The sequence below is a fragment of the Polistes dominula genome, unplaced genomic scaffold, assembly GCF_049000335.1.
Source record: "Polistes dominula isolate Pdom_NZ unplaced genomic scaffold, Pdom_raw_medaka scaffold_35, whole genome shotgun sequence".
In the NCBI taxonomy this organism is placed as follows: Eukaryota; Metazoa; Arthropoda; class Insecta; order Hymenoptera; family Vespidae; genus Polistes; species Polistes dominula.
Genome location: NW_028300968.1, coordinates 2577933 through 2605157, shown reverse-complemented (window position 1 = coordinate 2605157; position 27225 = coordinate 2577933). Strand labels below are relative to the sequence as shown.

The window sequence follows — 27225 nt, the reverse complement described above, 5'->3', positions numbered from 1 at the left end:
ATAGAAGATTTTTTTTATTGTAATATCGAATCGAATACGAGTATTAAACGTTGTTGGATGTGAATGATAACGCGTTTATTGTAAAAATAAAAAAATATATTATGAACGTATTTTCAATGATAATATAAACGATATCGAGTACATTGTCTATTGAAAGTTACATTATTATTATTATTATGATTATTATGATTATTATTATTATTATTCTATACGTGATTGCAAGGATAGTTTAATAATTAATATCGAAAATAGATTATTATCTTTAATAGCAATACATATTGTATAAATAAATAATTATATTCGAGAATAAAATATGACGATAAGAATAATAGTTCAGGATTGAAATCATGACAATGAATAATTAAAAAATAAAATAAAATAAAATAAAATAAAATAAAATAAAACAAGAATGAAATTATTTTTTATCCAACAACGTTGAGATTTCGTATGAAAAGGATAAAATATTAAATTAGGTTGTAAATATTGTGTTTAGTTATAGTTTTAGAAGAAGAAATTCGTAGTAGAACTATATCGGGTGGTTTCCACCCCTTTTCTTTCCTCTATGAATAGAAAAAAAAATACATATATTAAATTATTAAAAAAGTGAAACAAAAAAATAGAACAAAATAGAAATAAATTTCAAGATTGATAAATTTATATATTCGAGATTTATTATAATAAAAATAAAAATTATATAATATTATAAATAAAGTTTGTAATATTTATATTTCTATATTTAAATATATATTTATATAATTTAATATATTAAAAATATATAATATATTTATATATAATTTTATATATATTAAATATTATAAATTTTATTTATAATATATATATTTATATAATTTAATATATTAAGCATTATAAATAAAATTTATATTATATATATTTATATATAATTTAATATATTAAATATTATAAATAAATTTTATAATATTTCTATTTAAATTTAATTTATAAAAAATATTTATAATATTTAAAAATTAAAAAAATTAAATTTTTATAATAAATTTTTATTTAATTTATATATATAATAATATAAATTATTATACATTAATTAATATATATTTTATTATATAAATTTATATATATATTATATATATTATATTATTTTACATATTTTATTTATATTTTTATTATATATTAATTAATTTATATTATAAATTATAAATATAACAATTACTTTAATATAAACAACAATTGAATCAATTAAAGTAATTAATAAAATTCATGAATTTCTAAATTCACATAAAATAACATTAAAAAACAAAAAAAACCCTCGAAAAATAAATGGAATCCAATCCCGATATAGGTTTATTCGATAGAAAATAAAAATATATATTTCGATAGAAATATATGATAGATGATAATTTAGTTTAGTTGTGGTTTAGTTTATATTATCGTAAAAATCTCGTTTTTCAAAAGAAGAAGAATAAGAATTGGGATATATTGTTGATATAACATTGAACAACATTAGGATACAAAAAATAATTGGTCGTTTCAGGAGAAAAGAGCAAGAATCTTAGTACAACTACAATGGTATTTATCCTGGTTGGTGTGGTGACGGGCGTCTTCCTTTGTTTTGCAATAATGGCTGTTTGCTACAGGTACAGTAGCAAATTACTTCCAAGTGAGAGCCCACTGAGCTTGAGCTTTCAGCTGATGCTGAGTGGGTTCGATCCAACACGCCTGTCGTCGTCGTCAAGTAATTCGTGCCTAGCTGGATGATGATGATAATAATGATAATAATGATAATAATGATGATGATGATGATGATGATGATGAGAGGAGGCATCGCACGCGGCCGTTCAATTATTATACTCTCATAATATTGATTCATCTTAGCCTAATTTATAATCGGTGTTCACTTATTATACATACATATATATATATATAATATATATAATTAATAACAATGATAAACTAAAAGTATTTCAACACTTATCATCAAATATTTTATTAATTATAATACAATATTTATTCAGATATTATTATTATTAATAATATTTGATGTAGGTATAACTATATAAATTATATAGGTTATGTTTCAAAGAATTGAAATATATTAAATATATATAAATTAAAATAATATATAATAATATATAAAATATAAATTATATAGATTATGTTTTTCAAGAAATTGAAATATAACTTATATAATTATAATAATTATAACCTATATAATAGAATAATTATAATTTATTTTTTTACAAAAGTAAAGATTATTAAATACCTTTAACAAAACTAACATCTTGCAAACTAATTTTAAAACGACATTTTATTTAGATATATTATTATTAATATTTGATGAAGGTATAACTATATAAATTATATAGGTTATGTTTCCAAAAATTTAAATATATATATGCAATAGTTATAATTTATTTTTTTAACAAAATTAAAGACTATTAAATACCTTTAATACAACTAACATCTTGCAAACTAATTATAATACAACATTTATGCAGATATATTATTGTTAATATTTGATGAAGGTATAATTATATAAATTATATAGGTTATGTTTAAAAAAATTGGAATATTTATGATTTATTTTTTATACAAGTAAAGATTGTTTAATACCTTTATCATAAATAACATTTTATAAATAATTATATATTCTAAACTTGACTAGCTTTTCTGTACTACTTGAATTATCAAGTAGTACATGTAACTTCATACTTCAAGTCATCATAACTATTGTAAATATATTTCAATTAACTTGAAACTTCACCAATATAATCTAGAAAATCATACCTTCATCCAATATTAATAAAATATTAATAAATGTTGAATAATATATTTATAATAATTAATAAAATATTTCATGATAAGTGTTGAAATACTTTAGTGAATCATTGTATATATATAAATATATACATGTATGTATAAGTGTGTTTATGTGTGTGTATGTGTGTGCGTGTGTGTATTAATTAAATATATATATATACATATATAGATATATATGTATATTTATTTATTTATTTATTTGATTTAATATATAATTAATATTGATATATATATATATTGATATGGATATGTATGTGATTTTTAAAAAAACTAATGTCTCTCCTCGGTGGTATGCTCTTTGTATGTGCGCGCGGCATAGTACGTTTAATACCTCAAATTTCTAATAATCATAATCATATATTTTGAACTATGCTGCACGAGCCAAGGATATTATTTCCTTCTATTTAAATTTAATTATTAATGGCTGTCTCGCGCAACGAGGGATGGTGGACGTGATAGAACGATTAGATTCGAACTCAAATAAATAAATCAATATATTAATTAATTAATTTATTAATTAATTAATAATCGTCTTTTTACTTATCTTATAATCGTATTTTGCAACTTCATCCTGTCTACTTATTCTTCTTCTTCTACTACTACTACAACTAACCCTATTAGCACGAAATATTGAAAAATATTGAATACATGTAAGTATTTAATATTAAGAAGAGATTCAATGTCTTTTTAATAATAAATACACACGTATTCAATATTTTTCAATATTTTGTGCTACTAGGGACTACTACTACTAATACTACTACTACTACTACTACTACTACTAATTCTTCTTCTACTTCTTGTTTTTTTTTTAAACTTCTAATTTTAATTATTTTCTGATCTATCTCCTTTGCACGAGTTACATCGAAATTTTGTGTTTAAACACCCATTCATAAAAAATCACAAATTTAATACTCACGATTGAGATTTAATTGAAATAAAAATTATGAAAATATGAAATATGAAATCGATGAAATCGGAATACGCGATCTCGCCGTCCCTTAGAGTGCGATATATAGATACTAACACACACTATTGTAACGCCAATGTGCCAGCTGCTTGTATGCCCTATATAAAAAGCATGAAAAGAAAGCTGAATTATTTTAGTCACTAAAGAAAATGAACAAAACGATTAAATCACTTATTTATTCGTCGATAATAAACAAAATATTAAAAATGAACGAAATCAAGGGGAGAAAAGTTAATGCAAAAAACAATCCTCAATTATTAGGTCGAGTCATAAATAACTTCCAGTTTTTTATGAGACAAACAATGGCGTTTCTGCGACTGATAAATGCAAGACACCTTTCATGGAGTTTTTTTTTTTGCACTCTTTGCAATTGTTCAACGTATCTATTGGATTTTGCTCCAATATTACCTTTAAAAGGTTCATCAAAGTCGGAAATACGTCCTGCACTCGGTTCATCTTTTAAGATCGTATCTCCAAAACGGAATTTTACAAACCAATTTCTGACTGCTCTATCAGTTATCAGTCCTACACTGTATACGCTGCATATTTTTTCAGTTGCCACTTTAGTGCTATTGCCTTGTTTCAATTCCTAAAGCATTACATGTCGAATATGCACTTTTTACTATCCATTTCAGTGGTTAAGAAAAACGGTTAAATGTAACATTGACTGTATAAAAAAGTTAACAGAAGACTAACTGAATTCTCATCTATAAAGTGATATCGAAAATCCGTTTGTTTCGGTGACTTATAGTAGATAAATACGAAAAATAAATTCTACATAACCACATCGGAAATTACTTATGACTCGACTTAATATTTTGTTAATCTTTCATATAAGTATAAACCATATGATTTATATTTGTTATATATATATATATATATATACTTAGGTAAAAATGATTTATTATTTTAAAAAAGATAATTTATATTATTACAGATATACGATATTTTCATCTAATCTTTTCTCTCGTACGAATTCGTATTATTCGCGTCAAACTAACCAAACTGATGATTAATAACAATGTTTCTTTTTTTTTTTTTTTAAATTATTATTTTTAAAAGTAGAAAGTAAACCAACTGCTGTCGAGTCGTAGGGGCTCTCTGCTAAACTGCTGAATATAATTTATTAAATAAAAATAACCCAAAATATAAGAATAATAATAAAACTTAAACGAAGTTTATTTTTTTAAAAAAAGAAAATCATCCAAAAATCAAAAATGTTTTTTAAATATATTTCTCTATTATATATCTCGCAATAATAAAATTCTTTTTTTCATTATGGTAGGCTGTGTAATAACCGTAACAAAAAAAAAAGACCTAGAAAAAATAAATGGAAGAGAGAAAAAAAAGTTAAAATTAAAATTAAAATAAAAAAAGGGGGAAGAGAAAAAAAAAGAAAAACAAGAAACAAAACATTGTAAAGAAGTTTTCACTTGAAAAAGTAAAAAAAAAATAAAAAATTATGTATATGTTAATGTATATGTGCTGATACTGGCTTCTCTGTTTCTTGTCTGTTTCTCTGTCTGTCACTGCCATCTCTGTCTGTCTGCATGCTGTGGGACGCTCGGATACCAAAATAAACCACCCACATACCGCACCTACGTAAACGATGGGGTATTATCTAAATCTCGATTATTTTTTTATTTTTTAATCAAATCATCCTCGTAATACAAATAACGACGATGATAATTGAAAATGATTTATAACAAAAACAAACAACAACAATTTTACCAAAAAAAAAAAAAAAAAAACAAACAAAAAACATAACGTGACGTACCTGTGACGATAATCAAAATTAAAAATAATTTCAAATATCTTAAAACACATTAAAAAAAAATTTATAATCATAATAATAATAATATTTATTGCTTTGCTTCGTTTCATTTTGTATTAAATTAATTAAAATAATCTAACAAATGTTATTAATAATATAACAAATATTATACGATGTTAAACATATAATTAAACGTATAATTAAATGATAATAAAAAATTAATTTCATATTTGTAATAATTAAATATTATACAAAATTTACAAAATTAAATGAACAAAAAAAAAATTAATTTTGTATTTTGTATAATTACATATATTATACACATAAAAACATTAATTTTGTATTTATATAATTACATATATATTATATACATAAAAAAATTAATTTTGTTTTTTGTATAATTAAATATTATTTAAAAAAAAAAAAAATGTAATAATTTGAAATGAATGAAACAATATTTTCAATTGAAAATAATGAAAATTAAATCGTCACAGAGAACTACCACGGCTCTAACACTGTATTTTTAGTTGGTATGCTCATGTCGGTGGTAGGGGGTGTTTTCATAGTATTTGCTCTGATGGCTCTCTGCTACAGGTCAGTCGTAGTACATAAAAACTTCTCCCTCTGTCTCAGGTTAGTGTGCAGATACATACACGTAGACAATTTTTTGTATGCCTCTCTCTCTCTCTCTCTCTCTCTCTATCTCTTTATTAACCTCTCTTTCTCTTTCTATTTTTCTCTTTCAAACTTTCTCTTTCTAACTGTACCTCTCTCTCTCTCTCTATTTCTCTCTCTTTTTCTCATTCTCTATCTCTCTCTCTCTCTCTGACTATTTCTCTCTTTTTATATTTCAATAATATGTATTTATATATAAGTATATATTTTTATACATATATATAATTACTGTGTGTGAGTGTGTGTGTACGTGTATATACACGTACAAAGTGATATATAGTAGTACATTAATTATATATTATTTTTATTTTTTTATTTTTTATTTGTTGTACACAACCCAATCTTTTACTTACAATTTTTCTAAATATTTTTCTTCTAACAATTCTACAATTTTGTTTCTTTACTTCTCTCTTTCTCATTCTCTCTTTCTCTCTCTGTTTCTCTCTTTCTCTTTCTGATTCTTTACTTATTTATTTATTTATATCTCATTCTTCTATTTAATCTTGTTTTTCTATTTGTCTATCTGTTTCTTCCAATTGTCTTTCTCTATCAAAAATATTTTTTATTATATTTATATATGTATAAGTAAATAGGTTTGTTACTACATATATATATATATATATTTTTATGATAGTAATTTGGATGATAAATTTAAAAAACAAATCTTTCCATATAACACATTTCAAGTGTACTCTCAAAAAAATAGGAAAATATAATAAATGAAAAAAGTAAATGATAGAATCTAAATTGATATTGAAATGTTTCATTGTATTTGTATATGTGTACAAATATATATATATATATGTTCTTTTTTTTATTTATTTTCTCTTCAGATATTAAATATCATCGATCGTGTTTCGCCAAAAGCAATTTTTGCAAAAGGAACGTGTACGAGCAAGCAAGCAAGCAAGCAAGCAAACAAACAAACAAACAAAAAGTGAATGCACAAAACTGAGAGGGCCAAAAAAAAAAAATACAAAAAAATATACTCAACAATCTCACACTCTTGCAAAGTGTATAAAAAAAAAAAGAATGAATCATTCGAAAGGTTTTTTTTAAACTATCAATAACACGAGATGTATATTATTATAATATTATATTTATAATATACATCATCGTATTATTATTTTTTTTATAATTGTTTGATTAAAATTAAGGGTGTTTGAGGATGTTTTGTGCAACGAGATGTATATTATTATAATATTATATTGATAATATACATCATCGTATTATTATTTTTTTAGTAATTGTTTCATTAAAATTGAGGGTGTTTTGTGCAAGTGTGAAGGGCCCTTAATTATAATAATACGCATAAATGCTATGAAACTATAATAATAATAATAACCAAAAAGGCTATCTGCGTTTGTATTAATTACCATAACTGACTCTTGGTTTTTCCTATCTTATTTTTAATTTTTTTGTTTTTTTTTTTTCTATTTTTGTGTTCATTCTATTGCATGTACAAAGAGAGGCTCGTGAAAATTTGTTTTATTTATTAGATATTATATACTTAATCGTAGTAATACAAAACCAAATTTAGTTCAGTGTCCCTTCTGTTCTAAATACTTCCATGAATAATTATTAAAAAAAAAATAAAAAGAAAACAAGAAAAGAAATTTTTTTAAACGAATACTAATAATAATAATACAATAATTTGAAAAAAAGGAAACAAAAGAAAACAATTTGAAAAAAAAGGAAAGAAACAAAAAAAAATTTTATTTAACAAAGCATAGAAGAAGAAAAAGAAATCATAAATAATTATTTTAAAAATAAAAGAAATTTTGTCAACAAATAATAATAATAATAATAGTAATAAAACAATTTGAAAATTGAAAACAAAAAACAAACAAAAAATGTTATTTAACGAGGCATAGAAGAAGAGAAAGAAATCATAAATAATTATTTAAAAAATAAAAGAAATTTTGTCAACAAATAATAATAATAATAGTAATGAAACAATTAGAAATTTGAAAAAAAAAAGAAAAAAAATTTATTGTTTAACGAAGCGTATAAAGAAGAAGAAAAAAAAAAAAAGAATTGATAACTCACGCAATATATAATTCAGTGACTACTTTTTTACTTGAAAGTACTATTTCTCAAGGATCATCACATCGAGGTGGGATGCATCACATGTGTGTGATGCTACTGGTGCACCTTCGTTTCACGATGAGCAAACTCGTCATACAAAAATTTCAATCTCGTTTTCGATAACCACTTTAGTTTTCTAGATTCTCGTAGGGATTCCAAACTACTCGACCTATATAGGATTTAGGTACCTTTGATCGTTCAAAGTATAATGTCACGAGGAACTACGATATCAGCTATATCCCAATTAGATCAGAATTACGTTTTACATATATATACATACATACTTTTGAGTAGAACTTTATTTTCTTTATTAATCTCGATTTTTTTGAATAGAAAAATGAAAAAGTAAACTAATAGAAAAAATTTTCATATGAATATATGTATTATACATGTTAGTAGTACATAATAATGTTCATAGATCAATTTATATATAGATATAGGTATATATATATATATTTAGTTTCTTTAATTAATTAAAATAATTAGAAGAATAAATATAAAAAACATAGAAAAGAAATTCCATAAATATTATTTTTCTAATATTATATAATAATGTTCTATTAATTTTATTTAATTATTATTTAGTAATATTATTATAATTAATTTATTATTTGGTTATAATAAAATTATTAGTAATAATATTATTTTTTATTATTTTTTTTAACATTATTTTTATTATAATAAAATTAATAAATATATATATAATAAATATAATAAAATATAAATAAAAAATATAAAATATATTATATATAATATTACATTATTTTATTAATATATTTATTATAATAAAAATTATTATATATAAATATTTAATTTTATTTATTTATTATAATAAGTTTTAATTTTATTTTATTATATAAATTTTATTTTAATTTTATTTTATTATACAAATTTTATTTTAATTTTATTTATTTATTATAATAAGTTTTTATTATAATAAAAATTAAATTTCTCTATCAATATTATATTTATTAAACAATAAAGCCACCTAAAAGCTTATAAATTAGATATTTATTAAAGTACATTTATCCTTGATGACACTAAAACTTGATCGATAAATTTTTACTGAAAAATAATTTAAAAATCTTATTTTTATTAATTTATTTGTTTGACGAGTGGTTCACGTGTATACTTAAGATGATGATGATTCCTTCTTAATTAGTCTCACAACAACAAAAATAAAAACGAAACAAAAATCAGAAAATTTAAAAAAGCCTGAAAATTAAAAAAAAAATAAAAAAAACAATTTAAAAAAAAAAACTTAAACAAAAGGAACGTTTCCATTTTTTCCTTGTAGAATTGCATGAGTTTTCTCTTTCTCTTTCACTCTCTCTCTCTCTCTCTCTCTATCTCTCCCTCTCTCTCTCTCTCTCTCTCTATCTCTTTCTCTATCTCTATCTCTATTTCTATTTCTATTTCTATCTATCTATCTGTTCTATCTATTTTAAAAACGAAAGAATTTTAATTTGTTTATTTCGTCAATGTATTGTGTTAACCCTTTGCGATTTCCAACTTGACATTCTTGTAATCGTAAAATTTTTCGCAGAAGAAAGAGCACCGTCCAGAAGTATGATCAACCGTACTCGAAAAAACCACCGCCGAAGAATTATACAGGTGTTTCGAGCAACCATCATCCGGAAGAGGCTGTATTAGACAACGTTAACAAGATATTAACTTTTGGACAATTTCCTCAATACAGGTACGAAAATCATTTCGTTGTTTAAACGTCAAAATTCATTTCTACAAATTCCTAATCAAATTATTTTTATTTTTACACGTATCTCTTTCAATATAATTTACAATAACAACATATGTTTATGTTACATAATATACATGTACATATACATATATATATTTTTGTATTTTTATACCATGGCTGCTTTTAAACATATTACATTGAATATTTTATTTTTATTATTAATTTTTTATTATTATATTAATATAAATATAAATTATATGAAAAAGGGAACCAAATTTTTATTATAATATAAAAATTCTTATATAAATATTTCATTTTATTTATAAGTTTTATTTTAATTTTATTTTATTTATAAATTTATTATTAATTTTATATTATTATAATAAATTTTATTATTAATATTACATTTAATTATTATTATTAATATTTATTAAATAATAAAGCCATCTACTAAAAGCATACAAAATTAGATATTTATTAGAATAAAATAAATAAATAAAAATTAAAATAGAGAAAAAAATTCCATAAATATTTTATATAATATTAATAATTAATATTCTATTAATTTTATTTATATTATTATTATTATTATTATTATTATTATTATTATTATTATTTATTAATATTATTATAATAAATTTATTATTTGAAAATAATAGAAATTTTTCTTTGAAAAACATTGGTAAACTTTGACTTAAATTAATTATTTTTAACAAATAATACGTGTAACTTTACAACCCTCAACCTTGTTACCCACTCTAATCATTTCCTTTTTTGTTAAATCACACCTCGTAGATATTTTATTTATATATTGAAATTATTTAAACAATAGTTCATACATCTTAACGTTGATAATTTGCTTTTTATCAATAGTAGTATTTATGATGCGTATAAATTTTAAAAAGAGAAACAAACAAAAAAAAGAGAAAATAATTTCGAACTCCCCTTTTAAATCTGGGGACGAAAAAAACAAATGTGCATATGCAACAATCATTGTATATTAATTAAATCATTGCAATTAATAGTATTTTTTTTAGATAAGCTTAAAAAATATACTTTAAACTTTGACATTACATGGCTTATATCGTTACATGCTTTTGATATCATTTTCACGTGTCGTCATTATTGTTAATTATCATCTTAAAAAGTAGAACTGGGTTTAATTAGAAGCTTCATAAATATTATACAAAAATATATTAATTGTTTAGTTGAATAAAAACGACACACAATTCTCAGAAATTGAAAAAATCAAAAATCAAATGAAAAATCCAAATCAAAATTAATCATTTTCAAACGCTCATATGTCGTCATTATTGCTAATTATCATCTGAAAAAGTAGAACAGGGTGTAATTTGAGGATTCATAAATATTATACAAAAATACATTTATTGTTTAGTTGAATAAAAACGACACACAATTCTCAGAAATTAAAAAAATCAAAAATCAAATGAAAAATCCAAATCAAAATTAATCATTTTCAAACGTTCATATGTCGTCATTATTGCTAATTATCATTTGAAAAAGTACAACAGGGTGTAATTTGAGGATTCATAAATATTATACAAAAATATATTAATTGTTTAGTTGAATAAAAACGACACACAATTCTCAGAAATTGAAAAAATCAAAAATCAAATGAAAAATCAAATGAAAAATCAAATCAAATCAAATACAATAGGGTATAATATTTGAAAAAAAAAATCAAATCAAAATTAAATCAAATCAAATACAATAGGGTATAATACATGAAAAAAAAAAATTAAAATCAAAATCAAAATCAAATCAAATCAAATCAAATACAATAGGGTATAATATTTGAAAAAAAAAAAAGAAAATAAAAATCAAATCAAATACAATAGGGTATAATATTTGAAATAATATCAAATCAAAATCAAATCAAATGGGATATAATATTTGGAAATAAAAATCAACTAAAATGAAAAATCAAAATTAAAATGAAATAAAATAAAATAGGGTATAATATTTGCGTTGGCATGCCCTATATTAGTATATTTCTAGCCGCAGTGATCCCCAGCGCGTGCTGTTTTGTACCCCGGAAAACGTCGCAGCTGGAGACGGGTCAAGACTCAAGTAAGTCTCGTGTATAACTCGTCGTTCGTGTCTGATATATGTCACTTTAGAACCTAAATATTTAATCTATTTAATCACTTAACTAAATATATTATTTTCATGCCTTTATTTTCTATGTTTTTTTTTTTTTTTTTTTTTTCATTATCTTATCTGTTTCTGTCTTCGTTTTATTGTTTTCAAATTTTTTCCAACACAAATGTGTGCCAACGAAACAGACCAGATTATCAATCATTTAAAACATTTATTATTTTCAATTATTTCACATAAAAGTACTAACGAAATAGACCAGATTTGTACTTGATTAATTTGAAAGCCTTTGATTAGATACATGGACGCATATATGCGTTTGATACAATTTTTTATACGTCAATTATAACACGTGTTTTTTCATATTAATGTAAATTAGTGTTAACTTGATTTATATAAAAATTAATTTAAAAGAAAATTATTTAAAAATAAATTAAAATAATAATTTTATTAAAATAGTTTTCTTTTTTGTACAAATAAATATTGATTTAAATTTAAATTTTAATAAAATAATTTTATATTATATAAATACATATATTTTTTAAAAATTAATATTGTAATAAATATAAAATATATATATTTTATTTTAATTAATTAATTTATAAAATAATTAATTATTATATAAAATAAAATTATTTTATTAAAATTATTAAAAGAAAATTAATTATCAAAATTAATTAGAAATATTATTACATAAAAATGTGTAATTATATTGATCATATTGTTCATTGCCTTTTATATATATATATATATAAAATAAAATGATTTTAATAAAATTATTAAAAGAAAATTAATTATAAAAATTAATTACAAAAATTATTACATAAAAATGTAATTATATTAATTACTTCTTTTTTTTCTTGAATGAAAAAGAAAAATCAAAGAAAATGTGATTGAATAGGATGGATTTAATTTAACATTTCGTAAAATATTTTTCATTGTGTTTACTTGTACGTTTTAAAACGCAATTAATGTTTTATAATCACCACCCTTAAAAACCCTTATTCCCTTTTTCTCTTCTGTTTCTATTGATCTTGTTCAACTATATAGATCGATCATATTGTCTGGTCTGTTTGTCGAATGGTAGCATCGTTTTTTAATAATACCCGTGCACGAGAGGAAAAATACGTTTTCCGGATAGGATACAGAAAAAAAAGCAAAGAAATTTCGAATAACAAAAAAAAAAAGCAAAAAATAGAAAGAAAACAAATATCAGATCAAATCAAATAAAAAAAAATAATAAAAAAAATATAGAAAACTACTTTAATCAATTTCCAAGGAAGTTAACTAAAAACAAAATAAAAAAAAAATTATTGAAACTTGAATAAATATAAATATTCCTACAAATGTTATTGCAAAATATACAATAACATATATATTTTTAACACTAAAACTACCAACAGTTGAAACGTAGCTGTCTCAACCAAAACCAATCAAAATGACTGGTCTTTAAAAACATGTAAAAGTAAAATATTTTAATATTCATTAACTTATTATTATTTTACAAAAGAAACTCTATATTCTGAAATCTTAAAAACTATATAATAACAATTATAATAATAATAATAATTACAATAATGAAGAATAATGGTATTAAAATATTCTTGAAACCAAATGAAAAACCAACCTGTCAAAATAACTGGTCTTTAAAAAGATGTAAAAGTAGAAAATTTTAATATTCATTAACTTATTATTATTTTACAAAAGGAACTTCATATTCTAAAATCTTAAAAACTATATAATAACAATTATAATAATAACAATAATTATAATAATGAAGAATATTCTTGATACCAAATCAAATCAAAGACCCAACCAGTCAAAATAACTGGTCTTTAAAAAGATGTAAAAGTCGAAAATTTTAATATTCATTAACTTATTATTATTTTACAAAAAGAACTTCATATTCTGAAATCTTAAAAACTATATAATAACAATTATAATAATCACAATAATTATAATAATGAAGAATATTCTTGATACCAAATTAAATCAAAGACCAACCAGTCAAAATAAATGGTGTGGTAGTTCTAGTGTTAATCATAGTTTTTCAATCTTAATTAACGTTACAACCTTCAAAGTATTTCAATAGAGAAATGTTTGTACTTGAAATAATTCGTTAGAAACAATATGTTAACAATAATATCATTGTTCTTATACCAAGAAGCTCACTTTATCATTTTCTATCTTCATTTCTATAACGAAGACAATCTTCAAATAAAATACAAACGCAAAAGCGTAAAATAGATACATATATATATATACCTACAGAAACAAATACACAGATAGACAGACAGACAGACAGATAGACAGACAAACACGTAATAGAACAGTAAAAGCAAACTATAAATTATTATAGAACATTAATACATACTTGTCGCATTGCATGCTTATAAACCAAGCTTTCATCTATTCTATCATCTATCATCTATCTAACATCTAAATGTGAAATTTGCATGGATCGTTAGAAACTAATGCAATAGTTGAATTGTTATTAAAAGTTTATCATGTTTCTTTTATCGTTAGCATGTTTCATTAAATAATTATTATTATTCATAGAAAGATTTGAATCTTTCTAGTTCATGGATATAATAGCATGACGTTATTATACTTAATATTATTTTTATTTTATATTTATTTATTTATATGTTATTTTTACTTATGTATTTTAAAATGCAGTTATCCTATTTTATATAATCACAATTTTTATTGATTTATTATATTTAATATATATATATATATATTATTTTTTAATTTATATTATAATATATATTATATATTTATAATATTTAATTTTTATAATAAATAATATGATAATATTTAATATAATTTATTATATTTTATTATTATATTTATTATTATATTTATTATATTTTGTATATTTATATTATATATAATTATTATAATATTTTATAATATTTAATTTATATAATAATTTTATTAATATTATTTTATACACAATTTTAATATTATATAATAATAATTTACTTATATATGCATTTTAAAATACACTTATCCTGTTTTAAATTCACAATTTTTATACATCAATATAATAATAAATATATTAAATATTAAATATTTATATTTTTAATATTTATTAATATTAAATTTATTTAATAAATAATTAATAATAATAATTTAATTGAAATTAAATTAATACTCAGTACATAACGTGTAGAAGAATTTAATAATTTATTTAATTCGCAATTAAATTTATTTAATTTATTTAATAATCTACAATTGATTTATTTAACACGTTCCATGCCACGTGTACCATCGGTGGTACACTTACAATTACTCATATTTATTTGATGTACTCAAAATATATGTTTATAACTAATTTAATTATATAAAAAAATATTCCTATTAAAATATTATAAACATAATATAAAATAAAGCACATACGTTTGTTTAATTGTTATGTTTACAATAATTAATAATTACATGTAATGATTGATATTGTTCAGGTAAAAAAAGGCTTGGCACGAAACGTGTTAATTTAAATTGTTTTAAATTTACAGTAATAGTAGTAGTAATAGTAACTTTAATTTTATACACGTATCATGTGTAAATACATTTTCGTATTGAAATATTAATTGGTCCCAAAAATTTCTTTCCTTCCTTTTTTTTTTATGAGAAGTTGAACAGTATTGTACGTGTAATACATTTTTTTATTTATTTTATAATATATTATACTAAAAAATATCGATTCTATATTATTTTACATTTGACTATACCTTAAATTATTCAACATAAAAAATATTGTGCCTGTAAAATTATGAAAAAGAAAAGAAACTTTGAAAACAACCTAATATTAGTGCTCATCAACAGTAACAGCAAGTAGCATCATATTGCAAACTCCTACACATACACACACACACACTCACTCATGGTTATTTTTACATAGTTTTTTGTGTGTTTTTAATACGACGAGAAAGCTATTTTGATCACCCATTAGAATATTTCGATTGACCTTCTGATGTTAAGCCAAGTTAGACATTAGATGGACTTTGATCGTTCTACCGTTTGATCATTGCCAATGTGTGTGTGTGTGTGTTTCCGATAATGCGTGCATTCTAACTCAACGTGAACTGTTTGCGTATCAATACGTCATGGTATCTTGATATCAATGTCAAACACTCGCGTGACTGATGTGGTTTACATATAACATATATATATATGATTCAGATATATGTGTGTAGAACGATTTATGTATTAATTTATATGACTTTCGTTTTTCCTTTTCTTTCAACCCCTCTTAAGGATAAATATGATTTATTTTTGATTGATTATTATTTATACGACGAATTATATTATCCCAAAAGTCATTTCATTTTTATTTTATTTCAAAAAATAATTCCAAAAATTCCAATAATTCCAAAAAAGTTAATTATAATTAGAATTTAGCAATTATTTAATTTGATATATATTATATATTATATTATATATATATATATATATATATATAATATTATTATTACTAATTATTATTAATATTTAATATTATATTTATCATATTATTCTAATTAGTTTATAATATATAAAATATAATATTATAATTACAATTATATATTAATATTAATATTAATTATATATACTTATATAATATTATAATTTATAATATAATAATTATATTATAATCATATTACAATTATTTATTTTATATTTATTTATTTATTTTTTATAAATTATAATATAAATAATATTTAAAAATATAATATTTTTAAAATACTAATAATAAATATAATTATTAAATTATAATATAATACTATAATACACAATTATTATTAAAAAATATAATAAATAAATAAATATTAATTATAATAAAAATATTTATAAATTATATATATATATTATTTATATTATATATATATTAATATTTAATTTATAAAAAATTATAATATAATTTATAATATTATTAATATTAAATAATAATTGATAATTTAATAGTCTTTTTAACAACTTAATAATTAAAACAAAATTTTCTAAAAAATGAACTTTAAAAAAAATATATTATTTTTATTTAAATTAATTATATTATATTTTATTTTTTTTTATTAAATTTTTTTCGAATCGAAATAAGGGTAGGGGGTAACATGATATACTTTTATATCCATACTATGTTAACATATATATATATTACGTGCTATTATATACATGAGTATACACATAAGTGTGCTAATCGGTCAAATTGATGAGCATGTAATAGGTTTACACATATACATACATTTTGCTGACTATTCTACACATACACACATGGACACACATGCTTCATAATGTTCTTATTCTTCTTCTTCTTCTTTTCATCGTCAGCAAAAAGTATATACATGCATAGTTATTCGTCTACTACAACATACTGATGACCCATTTGTGAATTTCCAACCTCCTTTTTCCACCCCTTCCTCCCCAAAGGTTTTTTCAATCCACAAATAAGTTATGCTAATTATTTCTTTCTTTTTTTTTATTTTTATTATTCGTCTACTACAACAAATTGATGACTCATTTGTGAATTTCCAACCCTCTTTCCACCCCTACCTCCCCAAGGATTTGGAAATTCACAAATAAGTTTCGTTAACACTTGAAGCGCCACATGAATTCTTAGGAAAATTTCTATCAGGCCACACGTCTTACTTTGTATTGGAAAAAGTTGAAAGTGTCAGTCACAGGTGACGGACGCGGCCTAAACGGAAAGACTAGTGTCAGTCATTTGTGACGGACGTGGCCTAAACGGAAAGTTTAGTGTCAGTCACCTATGACTGACGTGGCGTTCAACGTGTTTCATTATTTCTTTCTTTTCTTATTTTTTTTTATTATTTTGTAATATATATATATTATATTAAAATTGTTTTAAGATAATAATAATAATAATAATAATAATAAAAAATAATAAAAATATTATTTTTGAATATTTTTCAGGGAGCAAAAACCACAGATGAATAGGCGTGACGTCGACGAGGAAGAAGGAGGTACGAGAGAAGGGGATGTCTCTTTCATTGAAGTCTCACCAAACAATCTGACAAAGTTGCCTGAGAAGGGAATTTTAAAGAAACACTGTTATGGTATTGTAATGCCTGATAATTGTAAAAAAAAAAAAAAAACCAAAAAAAAAATTAAAATCAAAAACAAAATTGGGGAAAATTGACTCATGCTAATAATGAAAGGATTGACGTGATAATTTCGTACGGAAATTCATCCTTAAACTGAACCCTTTCACGAATCTTGTGCTAGCCTCATATAAACATATTTATATTAAATTTTTGAGTACATTTGACGAGTTAGACTCGTCATCTGCTTACTTGGGCAAAGTTATGAGTCTAACTCGTCATCTGAATTTAAAAAGCTTATATATAATTTATATATAAATATTATTTATATATTTATTTATATTTTGTAATTGAAATGTTGTTGCAAAAATATATTTCTATTTTTCTATATAAAATATATATAGATTAATATATATATTATATATATATTAAAAAGAAATTTATAGAAAATTATTTAGTTATTAATAATAATAATAATTATTACAATTATTATTATAATAAAATATTATAATAATATAATAAATATATAATTATATAAATATTATAAATTATATAATAAAATATATAATATTGTGTAATAATATATTATTATTACAATAATTATTATAATAAAATATTATAATAATAGGTTTCATAGTTTATTTAATATCTAATAATATATTAAAAATATATATTAAATTTAATCTATATAAAATTTAAAAATATATTTATATTTATTAATATATATTAAATATATTAAAAAGAAATTTATAGAAAATTATTTGGTTATTAATAATAATAATAATTATTACAATAATTATTATAATAAAATATTATAATAATAAGTTTCATAATTTATTTAATATCTAATAATATATTAAAAATATATATTATATTTAATTTATAAAAAAATTTTTAAATATATTTATACATATATATTTTTGCAACAACATTTCAACTAAAAAATATAAATATATATTCCAAATAAAATCTCTTACTTTTACATATTAATCCATATAGCAACAAATTTTCAAATAATTCAGTACTCCATGAATTAAATAAACTTACAATAATGAATATCAACGAACAATTTAGAATATAAAAACATACAAATATCTTCATTAAATTCCTAATACAAAAAATAATACAAAATAATAAAAAATAAAAAAAAATAAAATAAAATAAAAATTAAGACAAGCACAAATAAAAAATCGTAAAAGGTGTTTCAAAGTTTGAGAATGAAAATTACATCCGTAAACAAATATAATCATATCGAATTATTCACGTCTAACTCTTTCACGAACATAAAAACTATGACAAACATCATTTAATTCATTGAATATAATTAAACCCATTAATACGTTTTATTTGTTTGTTTAATTGACAATAGATAGAAGAGGTATATCGGAAGTACAACAAACGTTGAATCAATTGAACGGTTATCACGAGAATATACTTGAGTTATTGAGAAACGCTGGGATTCGTCGTGACCCATCAGAAGCAACATCAGATAGTGGCAATCTAATTGACAACGAGGCAATTCGTAAATCATTGGTTGAGTGTGGTTATCTTGACCCTTATTGCAAAGAAAATGACGAACACGATCATATGAACAACATGGATAACCAAGATGACGAAGATGTGGATGTTGGATTACAACCATGTGGTACGATACGTATTAGAAATCTCGAGGACATCATGAAACAATTGGAACGTCATTCTGTTCGTCACATGAGTCCAAGTGGTTCAGAAGAAATTAGAATGTCAGAAAGTGAAGGGGACCGTCATTACAGACTTGATTCTTCCGTCTGTAGCGAATCCTCGCAAGGGTAAGGGCCTCGTGCTATTTTATGCGTCAGCAAATTACATGCGCTACGTGCGCTAAGTGCGTGCGTGCGCAGTTAATAATAAATGCTTAATAATAACGCTTCGTCAATTATCTCGTCTTACGTATATATATACATATATATATATAAACATATATTTGCATTACCGATTGAAAGGTTACTTTATCATTTTATTTTATTTGTTTAAATTATTTTTTAAATTATTTGGTTATTAATAATAATTATTATTATTGTAATATATTTTATAATTTATGTAATATTTAATAATACATCAAATATTTATATTAAATTTAAAATATAATTATATAATATTTTATATTAATATATTATATAATTATTATTATATTATAATAATAAATTTTGTAATTTATTTAATATTTAATATTATCTTAAATATATGTATATATTATATTTAATTTAAAATTATTTTTAATTAATTGCATTTAATTGCATTAATTAAAATATGCATTAAATTTAAAATATAATTATATATTATTTTATTGTAATATTATATAATTATTATAATATATTTTATTATTTTATTATATTTTATAATTCTTATTTTATTTATAATATATTTTTCATTGCAACATATTCAAACTTTTCAGATCAGTAATGTTGTATATATTTCTTTTAAAGGTAGAAGCAAAAATCGTGTGCTACAATTTAATATATATAAAACATAATATACTTTTATGTTTTAAACAATAAATGAAAAATTAATTACGTTATTAATTATTTAATTAAATATTAGAACGATACTTCTCAATTACACGCGACTTTTGCTTTACCACCATGTATATTTGTGTATGTGTATATATGTATATATGTATATATGTATATTATGAATTGTATATACATTTAGTTACCTACATATATATATATATACATACGTATATATATACATATACATATATATGTTATATATATATTATATATATATATATACTTTTGCTTCTTTCGTATCTCTTTTTCTCTACGTGTGATCAAAGTTGCGCTTCTATAACTCAGAGACGATCAATCTTATGGGGAATTTCTCTGAAAAGGTAGTTCTCCTATTTCCACCCTTTACTTATTTCAAATCATTCAATCGAAATATACAAATAAGCTACAATTTGTCCCTTCGGCTACCTTTTCTGCGAATAAATTCCCTTTTTCTTTTATTCTTTTATTTTTGATTTTGTTTTTTAATTCCCATAAATAACAATTTTTTTTTTTTTTTTAATTCAACAGATTGTAATTCTCGAATTATTTCACATACACTACACTTCACTTTTATCCTACTTCCATTTTATTTTTTATCTTGTATTTTCTTTTCAACATTAGAATCTTTGAATGCTAAATGGAATCGCAGTAAAAAAATTTTCCATCTCACAATTCCTGTTGTGGGATATTATTCATTTTTAAATGTAAAAAAAAAAAATGCAAACGTCGACACGAGGATGGTCAAAGGGTTTTAAAGGGGTTGTTTAGAAAAAAAAATAAATATGATAATTTTTTGATTTGAAAGACCAAATAATTTAAGTTTGACCATATTCGTTTTCGAACGTAGCAATTTACGGGTTTCCATGAGACGACATCCGAGATAGATATATACATATATATACATACATACATACCTATATATATATGTATATTATATCGTTAGACGCGTTGTAATTTTTTGCGAAAGCCTGTTCAATCTTATCACAAATATTTTGGTGTCTTTTGAAGTATCTTTTCAGCTTATATACTTGGCCAAACTTTTTAATGTTAGTAATTGCACACATGAGTGGGAGTTTAGAGACTATATATATACTTATTATAATATATATATATACAGGGTCTGTTCAAAAAAAAAAGCATTCAATATTTATATGGTAAATAGGGCACACTGTTTTGAGTAAAAAAGTTCTAGTAAACGTAGGTCGAAAGGTCAACCGTTTCCAAGATATAAACATTTGTGTTAGCTAGTATGATGATTGACTTACTTGCTTCCATTGTATGCGTTATTTACTTCGGTGTTTATAAATCGCGTTCTGAGGGTAGTGTCGTGGATCAGTAATTGTAGCTGTTAGATAATTACGAAGTTTCATTCAAATGTCGGCATATTATTCAAACGAAAAAATGGCAGACATGCATTTTATGTATGATTGTGCCAATGAAAGTGCTTTAGCGGCAAAACGTCTTTACGCGGAAAAATTTCCTAATCGAAGGGTTCCCTCTCCATACATTCTTTCAAAAACTTCACCAACGACTTTGTGAATCCGGCTCATTTAAATCTTGCTATCGATGTGGTACATGCATGATGGAGCACCACCTCATTTTTTACGTAATGTGAGAGAGCATTTGAACACGGTGTTCGGTCGAAGGTTGTTTAAACGTGGTAGACCAGTTGCATGGCCTCCTCGATCCCCCGATTTAAACCCTTTGGACTTTTTTTATGGGATTATTTAAAAAGCCAAGTGTATTCTTTGCCAATAAACAACGTAGAAGAATTACGTAACCAAATCCACCATACTTGTCAAGTAATTCGACAAAAATGAGGAATTTTCGAGAGAGTTCGCGACTCTTTAAGAAGAATGCCAAGAAGATGCCAAGCGTCTGTAGAAATTGATGGTGGATACGTAGAAAATTTACTGTAAATAATGGCAATTAGGAAGTCAATCATGATAATAGCAAATAAAAACGTTTATATCTCGGAAACGGTTGACCTTTCGATCTATGTTTATTAGAACTTTTTTATACAACATAGTGTGCCCTATCTACCATATAAACATTGAATGCTTTTTTTGAACACACCCTGTATATATACTTCTTCTTATTCTTCTTATTCTTATTCTATTATATATTTATTTTTTTATTTATTTAAAGTATAACATTCGATAATAGATGTACAATTCTTTTTTTTTTTTTTTTATTCAAAAACCGTATCTCAATTCGATTGATAACAAAAATCAGAACAAATAACTAAAAAATTCAAATGAGATAATATTTAATTATTTCAACAATATCAATTAGATTTATTTAACACGAATAACGCGAAGTTCACCCACACGCTGGCATAATTCACTTATTTCACCGCTTGCCCATTTCTTTTCCTTATTATCTGTATATATATAAATATATATATATATATATATATATACTTACTATACTTACATTTCATTGATAACAAATAATCAAATCGTAACACCTCGTAAAATATATAAATCAATTTTTTGTTTAAACATATCTCATAAAATATGCAGAGTCTGTTTATACCATTTATCTCAAAAAAAAAAAAAGAAAATCAAATTAAATTAAATAAATCTCGGGATTCCACCCCCTACCTACCCCAGTTTATTATCCCACACCTAAAACATCCAATTTCATTAACGTAAGGACAAATTTTGAACATGTTTATACCATTTACCTCAAAAATTAAATCTCGGGATTTCACCCCCTACCTACCCCAGTTTATTATCCCACCCCATTAATGTAAGAACAAATTTTGAACAATTTCTTATTTCGTTTGACATTAAAAAAAAACAAACAAAAGACAAACTAAATCAAACTAAATCAAATGAAACGATGATGACGATGATGATGACGATGACGATGATGATGATGATGATAATGATGACGATGATGATGACGGTTAAAATAAGAACGTGGTTAATTATAGTTTGTGACTATTATGAAGATTACTTATTGGATTTCGTGCGTAGAAGCAGAAGGTGTAGCCACGGCCGAGACGATGACCCTAGACTCGTCTTCGCTAGATATCGTCAACCATCGTCTCGAAGTCTTTACGGTACTCATCAGCTATCTCGTCAACACACTCATCAAATGCACGAGGAGGAGGGTATCTATGAAACTGCCGATCCCGACAGAGGCTCAAATACTAGGGGTGAAACGCCCGATAGTGAAAGGTATCGCAGACACTTACAGTACGAATCAACAAATTTTTCAAACAAATTTTTCAAAAAATTCCCCCCCCCCCCCCCCCCAACCAACAAAGAAAAAAAGAAAGAAAAAAACCTAAATTAAATTATTATTATTATTATTTATTATTATTATTTATTATTAATTGGTATTAGAAACTCGAAAGTTCATTGCTGCAAAATAAAATAATAAAATATTTGTTTTCTACGTGTATTAAAAAAAGAAAAAAAAATACGTAAATAAATTATACGAATTTATCGGGCTTACAATGTTTTTTTTTTTTTTTTTTGTAATTTTTTCCTTTTTTTTTTCTAGTGAAAATATTCTCAAATTGGTAGTTTTCATTTATCAATCATTGGAAAACCTCGACGTGTTTCAGTTGGATATCTTTCTCTCTCTCTCTCTCTCTCTTTCTATCTCTATCTCTTTCTCTATATATCTTTCTATATATATGCATATATAGCATCTTTTTCTGTGATTCCTCCTTCATCGTAAATATTCCTAGAAAAATTCCTATATCGTACGGTTCTAGTTATTTATTTCGCGAGCCCTTAATTCCAAATATTATCCATGATTGTAAACGTGCATTCAGATAAGGATCGGTGCATGTGAACAAAATTAATTATTATTAAAAAAAGAAAAAAAAGATAAGAAAACGAAAGTGGAAAATGAATCACAAGAAAGAAAAAGAAAAGAAAAGAAAAAAAAAGAAAAAGAAAACAAAATGAAATTAGAAAAGAAAAAATAATTCCCCAGCCCACCCCATTAAATTATGTGTCTAGACATACGTAGGTTGGAACTTAAATAGTGGCAACTATTTATTCACAACCGATACAAAAGAGTTACATGTTTGCACCTGTTACTGTCCTTCAAAGTAATCATCAGCATTGTGTAGAACCCGTTGCCAGCGATTTGGAAGGCGTAGTTTACTGTTAGCAGAGCCTGTTCTGTTGATGGTGCGAATGGAGCACCATGTCTCATGTCATGGTCTACTGCCATGTCTCATCCAGTGTTACGATACGACGTAAGAAAGCCTCTCTTTCGCGCTCATAGTGCTCCAAGTGCGTCTGAGCAGCGTAGTAACGCATCCATTTCTGCATTTCCGTCAATTCATGCGGAACCCATCATGGGTTCCACCATTCGCTTCAGAACTGTTCCAGAGATTCGACAGGCAGTAGACCGCTCCATTCGCACCATTAACAGAACAGGCTCTGCTAACGGGTTCTACACAACACTGGTGACTACTTTAAAGTACAGTAACAGGTGCAAACATGTAACTCTTTTGTATCGGTTGTGAATAAATAGTTAACACTATTTAAGTTTCAACCTACGTAATATGTCATATATATATATATATATATATATATATATATATATATATAATGAATGATTTTAATTGTTCCAATTAAACTTGCCAACGAGATTGTTGTTTCAATGATAACGATTAAATACAATCCAATTAAATAATCAAATTTCAATGACCCTGCATTGATATATATATAATTATTATTATTATCGTTATAATAATGATATAATAGATTGAAAGATAATTTACAATGAAAATGTTGGTCTTACACGTAGAATTCCTGACAAACATTGACTGTTGTTCCTAGTTGAATTACCCAAATTTTCGTTAATTTATTAATAATTAAATATAATAATTATATTATCAAATCGTGATTAGGAATTTAAACAAAAAATATTATGATCATATTGATCAAGGTATCATATGTGCCCATAATTATGAAAGTGGTCTAATGTAAGTCAAAATTAATAAAAAATGAATTTATCAGTTATTATGCACTACATTATTATAAACTAAATAGATTCAATGTAATTTTCACGATATTATCAAAAATGAATCGTTAGATAATGTTTGTTATTTCATTATTGTATAGAATTCATATAGTGTTTAATAATAATAATAATTAAATATCTTGAAACAAGAGATACATGACTTAGATCACTTTCATAATTATGGGCACATATTGTTATTCGAATCGAAGTATAAATAGACTCGGCATAGTCCTTTTATTTATTAAAACCCACCAGAACAAAGGAGTAGGATTTTAAAACTTGAACAACAAAAAGAAAAAAATATTACAAATTTCTATTTGCAACAATAACATTGTCACAAAATATTTTAATATAAATTTGAAAAATATATTTTATTGTAAAAAAAAAAAAAAAAGTAAAAATATGATTACAGTAATTTTTTCTATCAATTAATTTGTCTTTTACAATAATAATAAAGGACTGTTAAATTTATATAAATAAAACAAAACAGTATTTTGTTCGACAAAACGAGAGAGAATTAAAAAGCAGGAACTAAAAGTGTCAGACTAACAACAAACACAATTCAAAAACTTAATCGCATGCATATATATATACCTGCAATTATTATTATTATTATTATTATTATTATTATTATTATTATTCTATAATATATTTTCAGTTCGCTTATGCGATGCGCTGTGAATGTTTAGAGAATAAGAATAATTCTGTTGATTTAATTAACAAAAACAAAGATTGCTAAGCTATTATTAATTATTATTAATAATTCTTTTCTTTTTTTTTTTATCAACGCGATATTTTGGCATGGCTATCGATTAAAAAATTATGTGCACAAATAATCTGCAACCACAAGAAGTATTTTCTTATTATTAATTACATAATTCTTTGAATAAAACGTTATAACTCGTATTTTCTTATTATTAATTACATAATTCTTTGAATAAAACGTTATAACTCGTTGATAATTAAAAAAAAAAAACTATAACAAAATAAATAATTAAATAAATTTTCTTTAAATATAAAATATAAAAAGTACAACTCGTTGTTGATTCAAATAAAAAATAAATAATAAAATAAATAATTAAATAAACTTTCTTTAAATATAAAATATAAAAAAGACAAAATATTTATCAATTTATCAAATCAAAAATAAATTTGACAATTATCATAACCACAATTCTTTTTCTAATCTTTCTATTTCTTTTTTTCTTTTTTCTTTTTCTTCTTACCTATCTTTACATATATATATATGTATATGTATACATTTAAAAAAAAAAATGTAGGACATTGATTATGGCTCGCACTCATCCTTATCTGAACATTTACATATCTTCATTGCCAATAAAAAACAAAAATACATAAAAATTTATCTCTATGTGTATATATGGTAAAAAAAAAAAATAAAAATAAACAAAGTAGTTCGCTAATCGCTTTCCTCGGCAATTAGAATCGCTATCGATGCTTTCTATGTTCCGCTTTTATCAAACTGCCTCTCATTTCATTCCTCCAACACATAAATAACTAAATAACTCCTTTTT

The 27225-nt window shown here is 22.9% G+C and overlaps 1 protein-coding gene across 17 annotated transcripts in view; it reads left to right on the top strand.

Moving 5' to 3' along the window:
• The window catches only part of mmd (disintegrin and metalloproteinase domain-containing protein mind-meld), a 99183-nt gene that overhangs the window by 69708 nt on the left and 2250 nt on the right, over nt 1-27225 (top strand). For 4 of the 17 annotated variants that reach the window (XM_015327443.2, XM_015327446.2, XM_089173310.1 and 1 more), the window contains exons 19-24: nt 6032-6170; nt 9847-9999; nt 12019-12090; nt 18034-18176; nt 19531-19969; nt 23677-23880. In XM_015327443.2, coding sequence (XP_015182929.2) covers nt 6032-6170; nt 9847-9999; nt 12019-12090; nt 18034-18176; nt 19531-19969; nt 23677-23880 — 1150 coding nt within the window. Of the gene's footprint in view, nt 1-1507; nt 1611-6031; nt 6171-9846; nt 10000-12018; nt 12091-18033; nt 18177-19530; nt 19970-23676; nt 23881-27225 lie in introns of all 17 variants that reach the window. The other 13 variants (XM_089173312.1, XM_015327459.2, XM_089173311.1 and 10 more) reach the window with 12 other exon arrangements.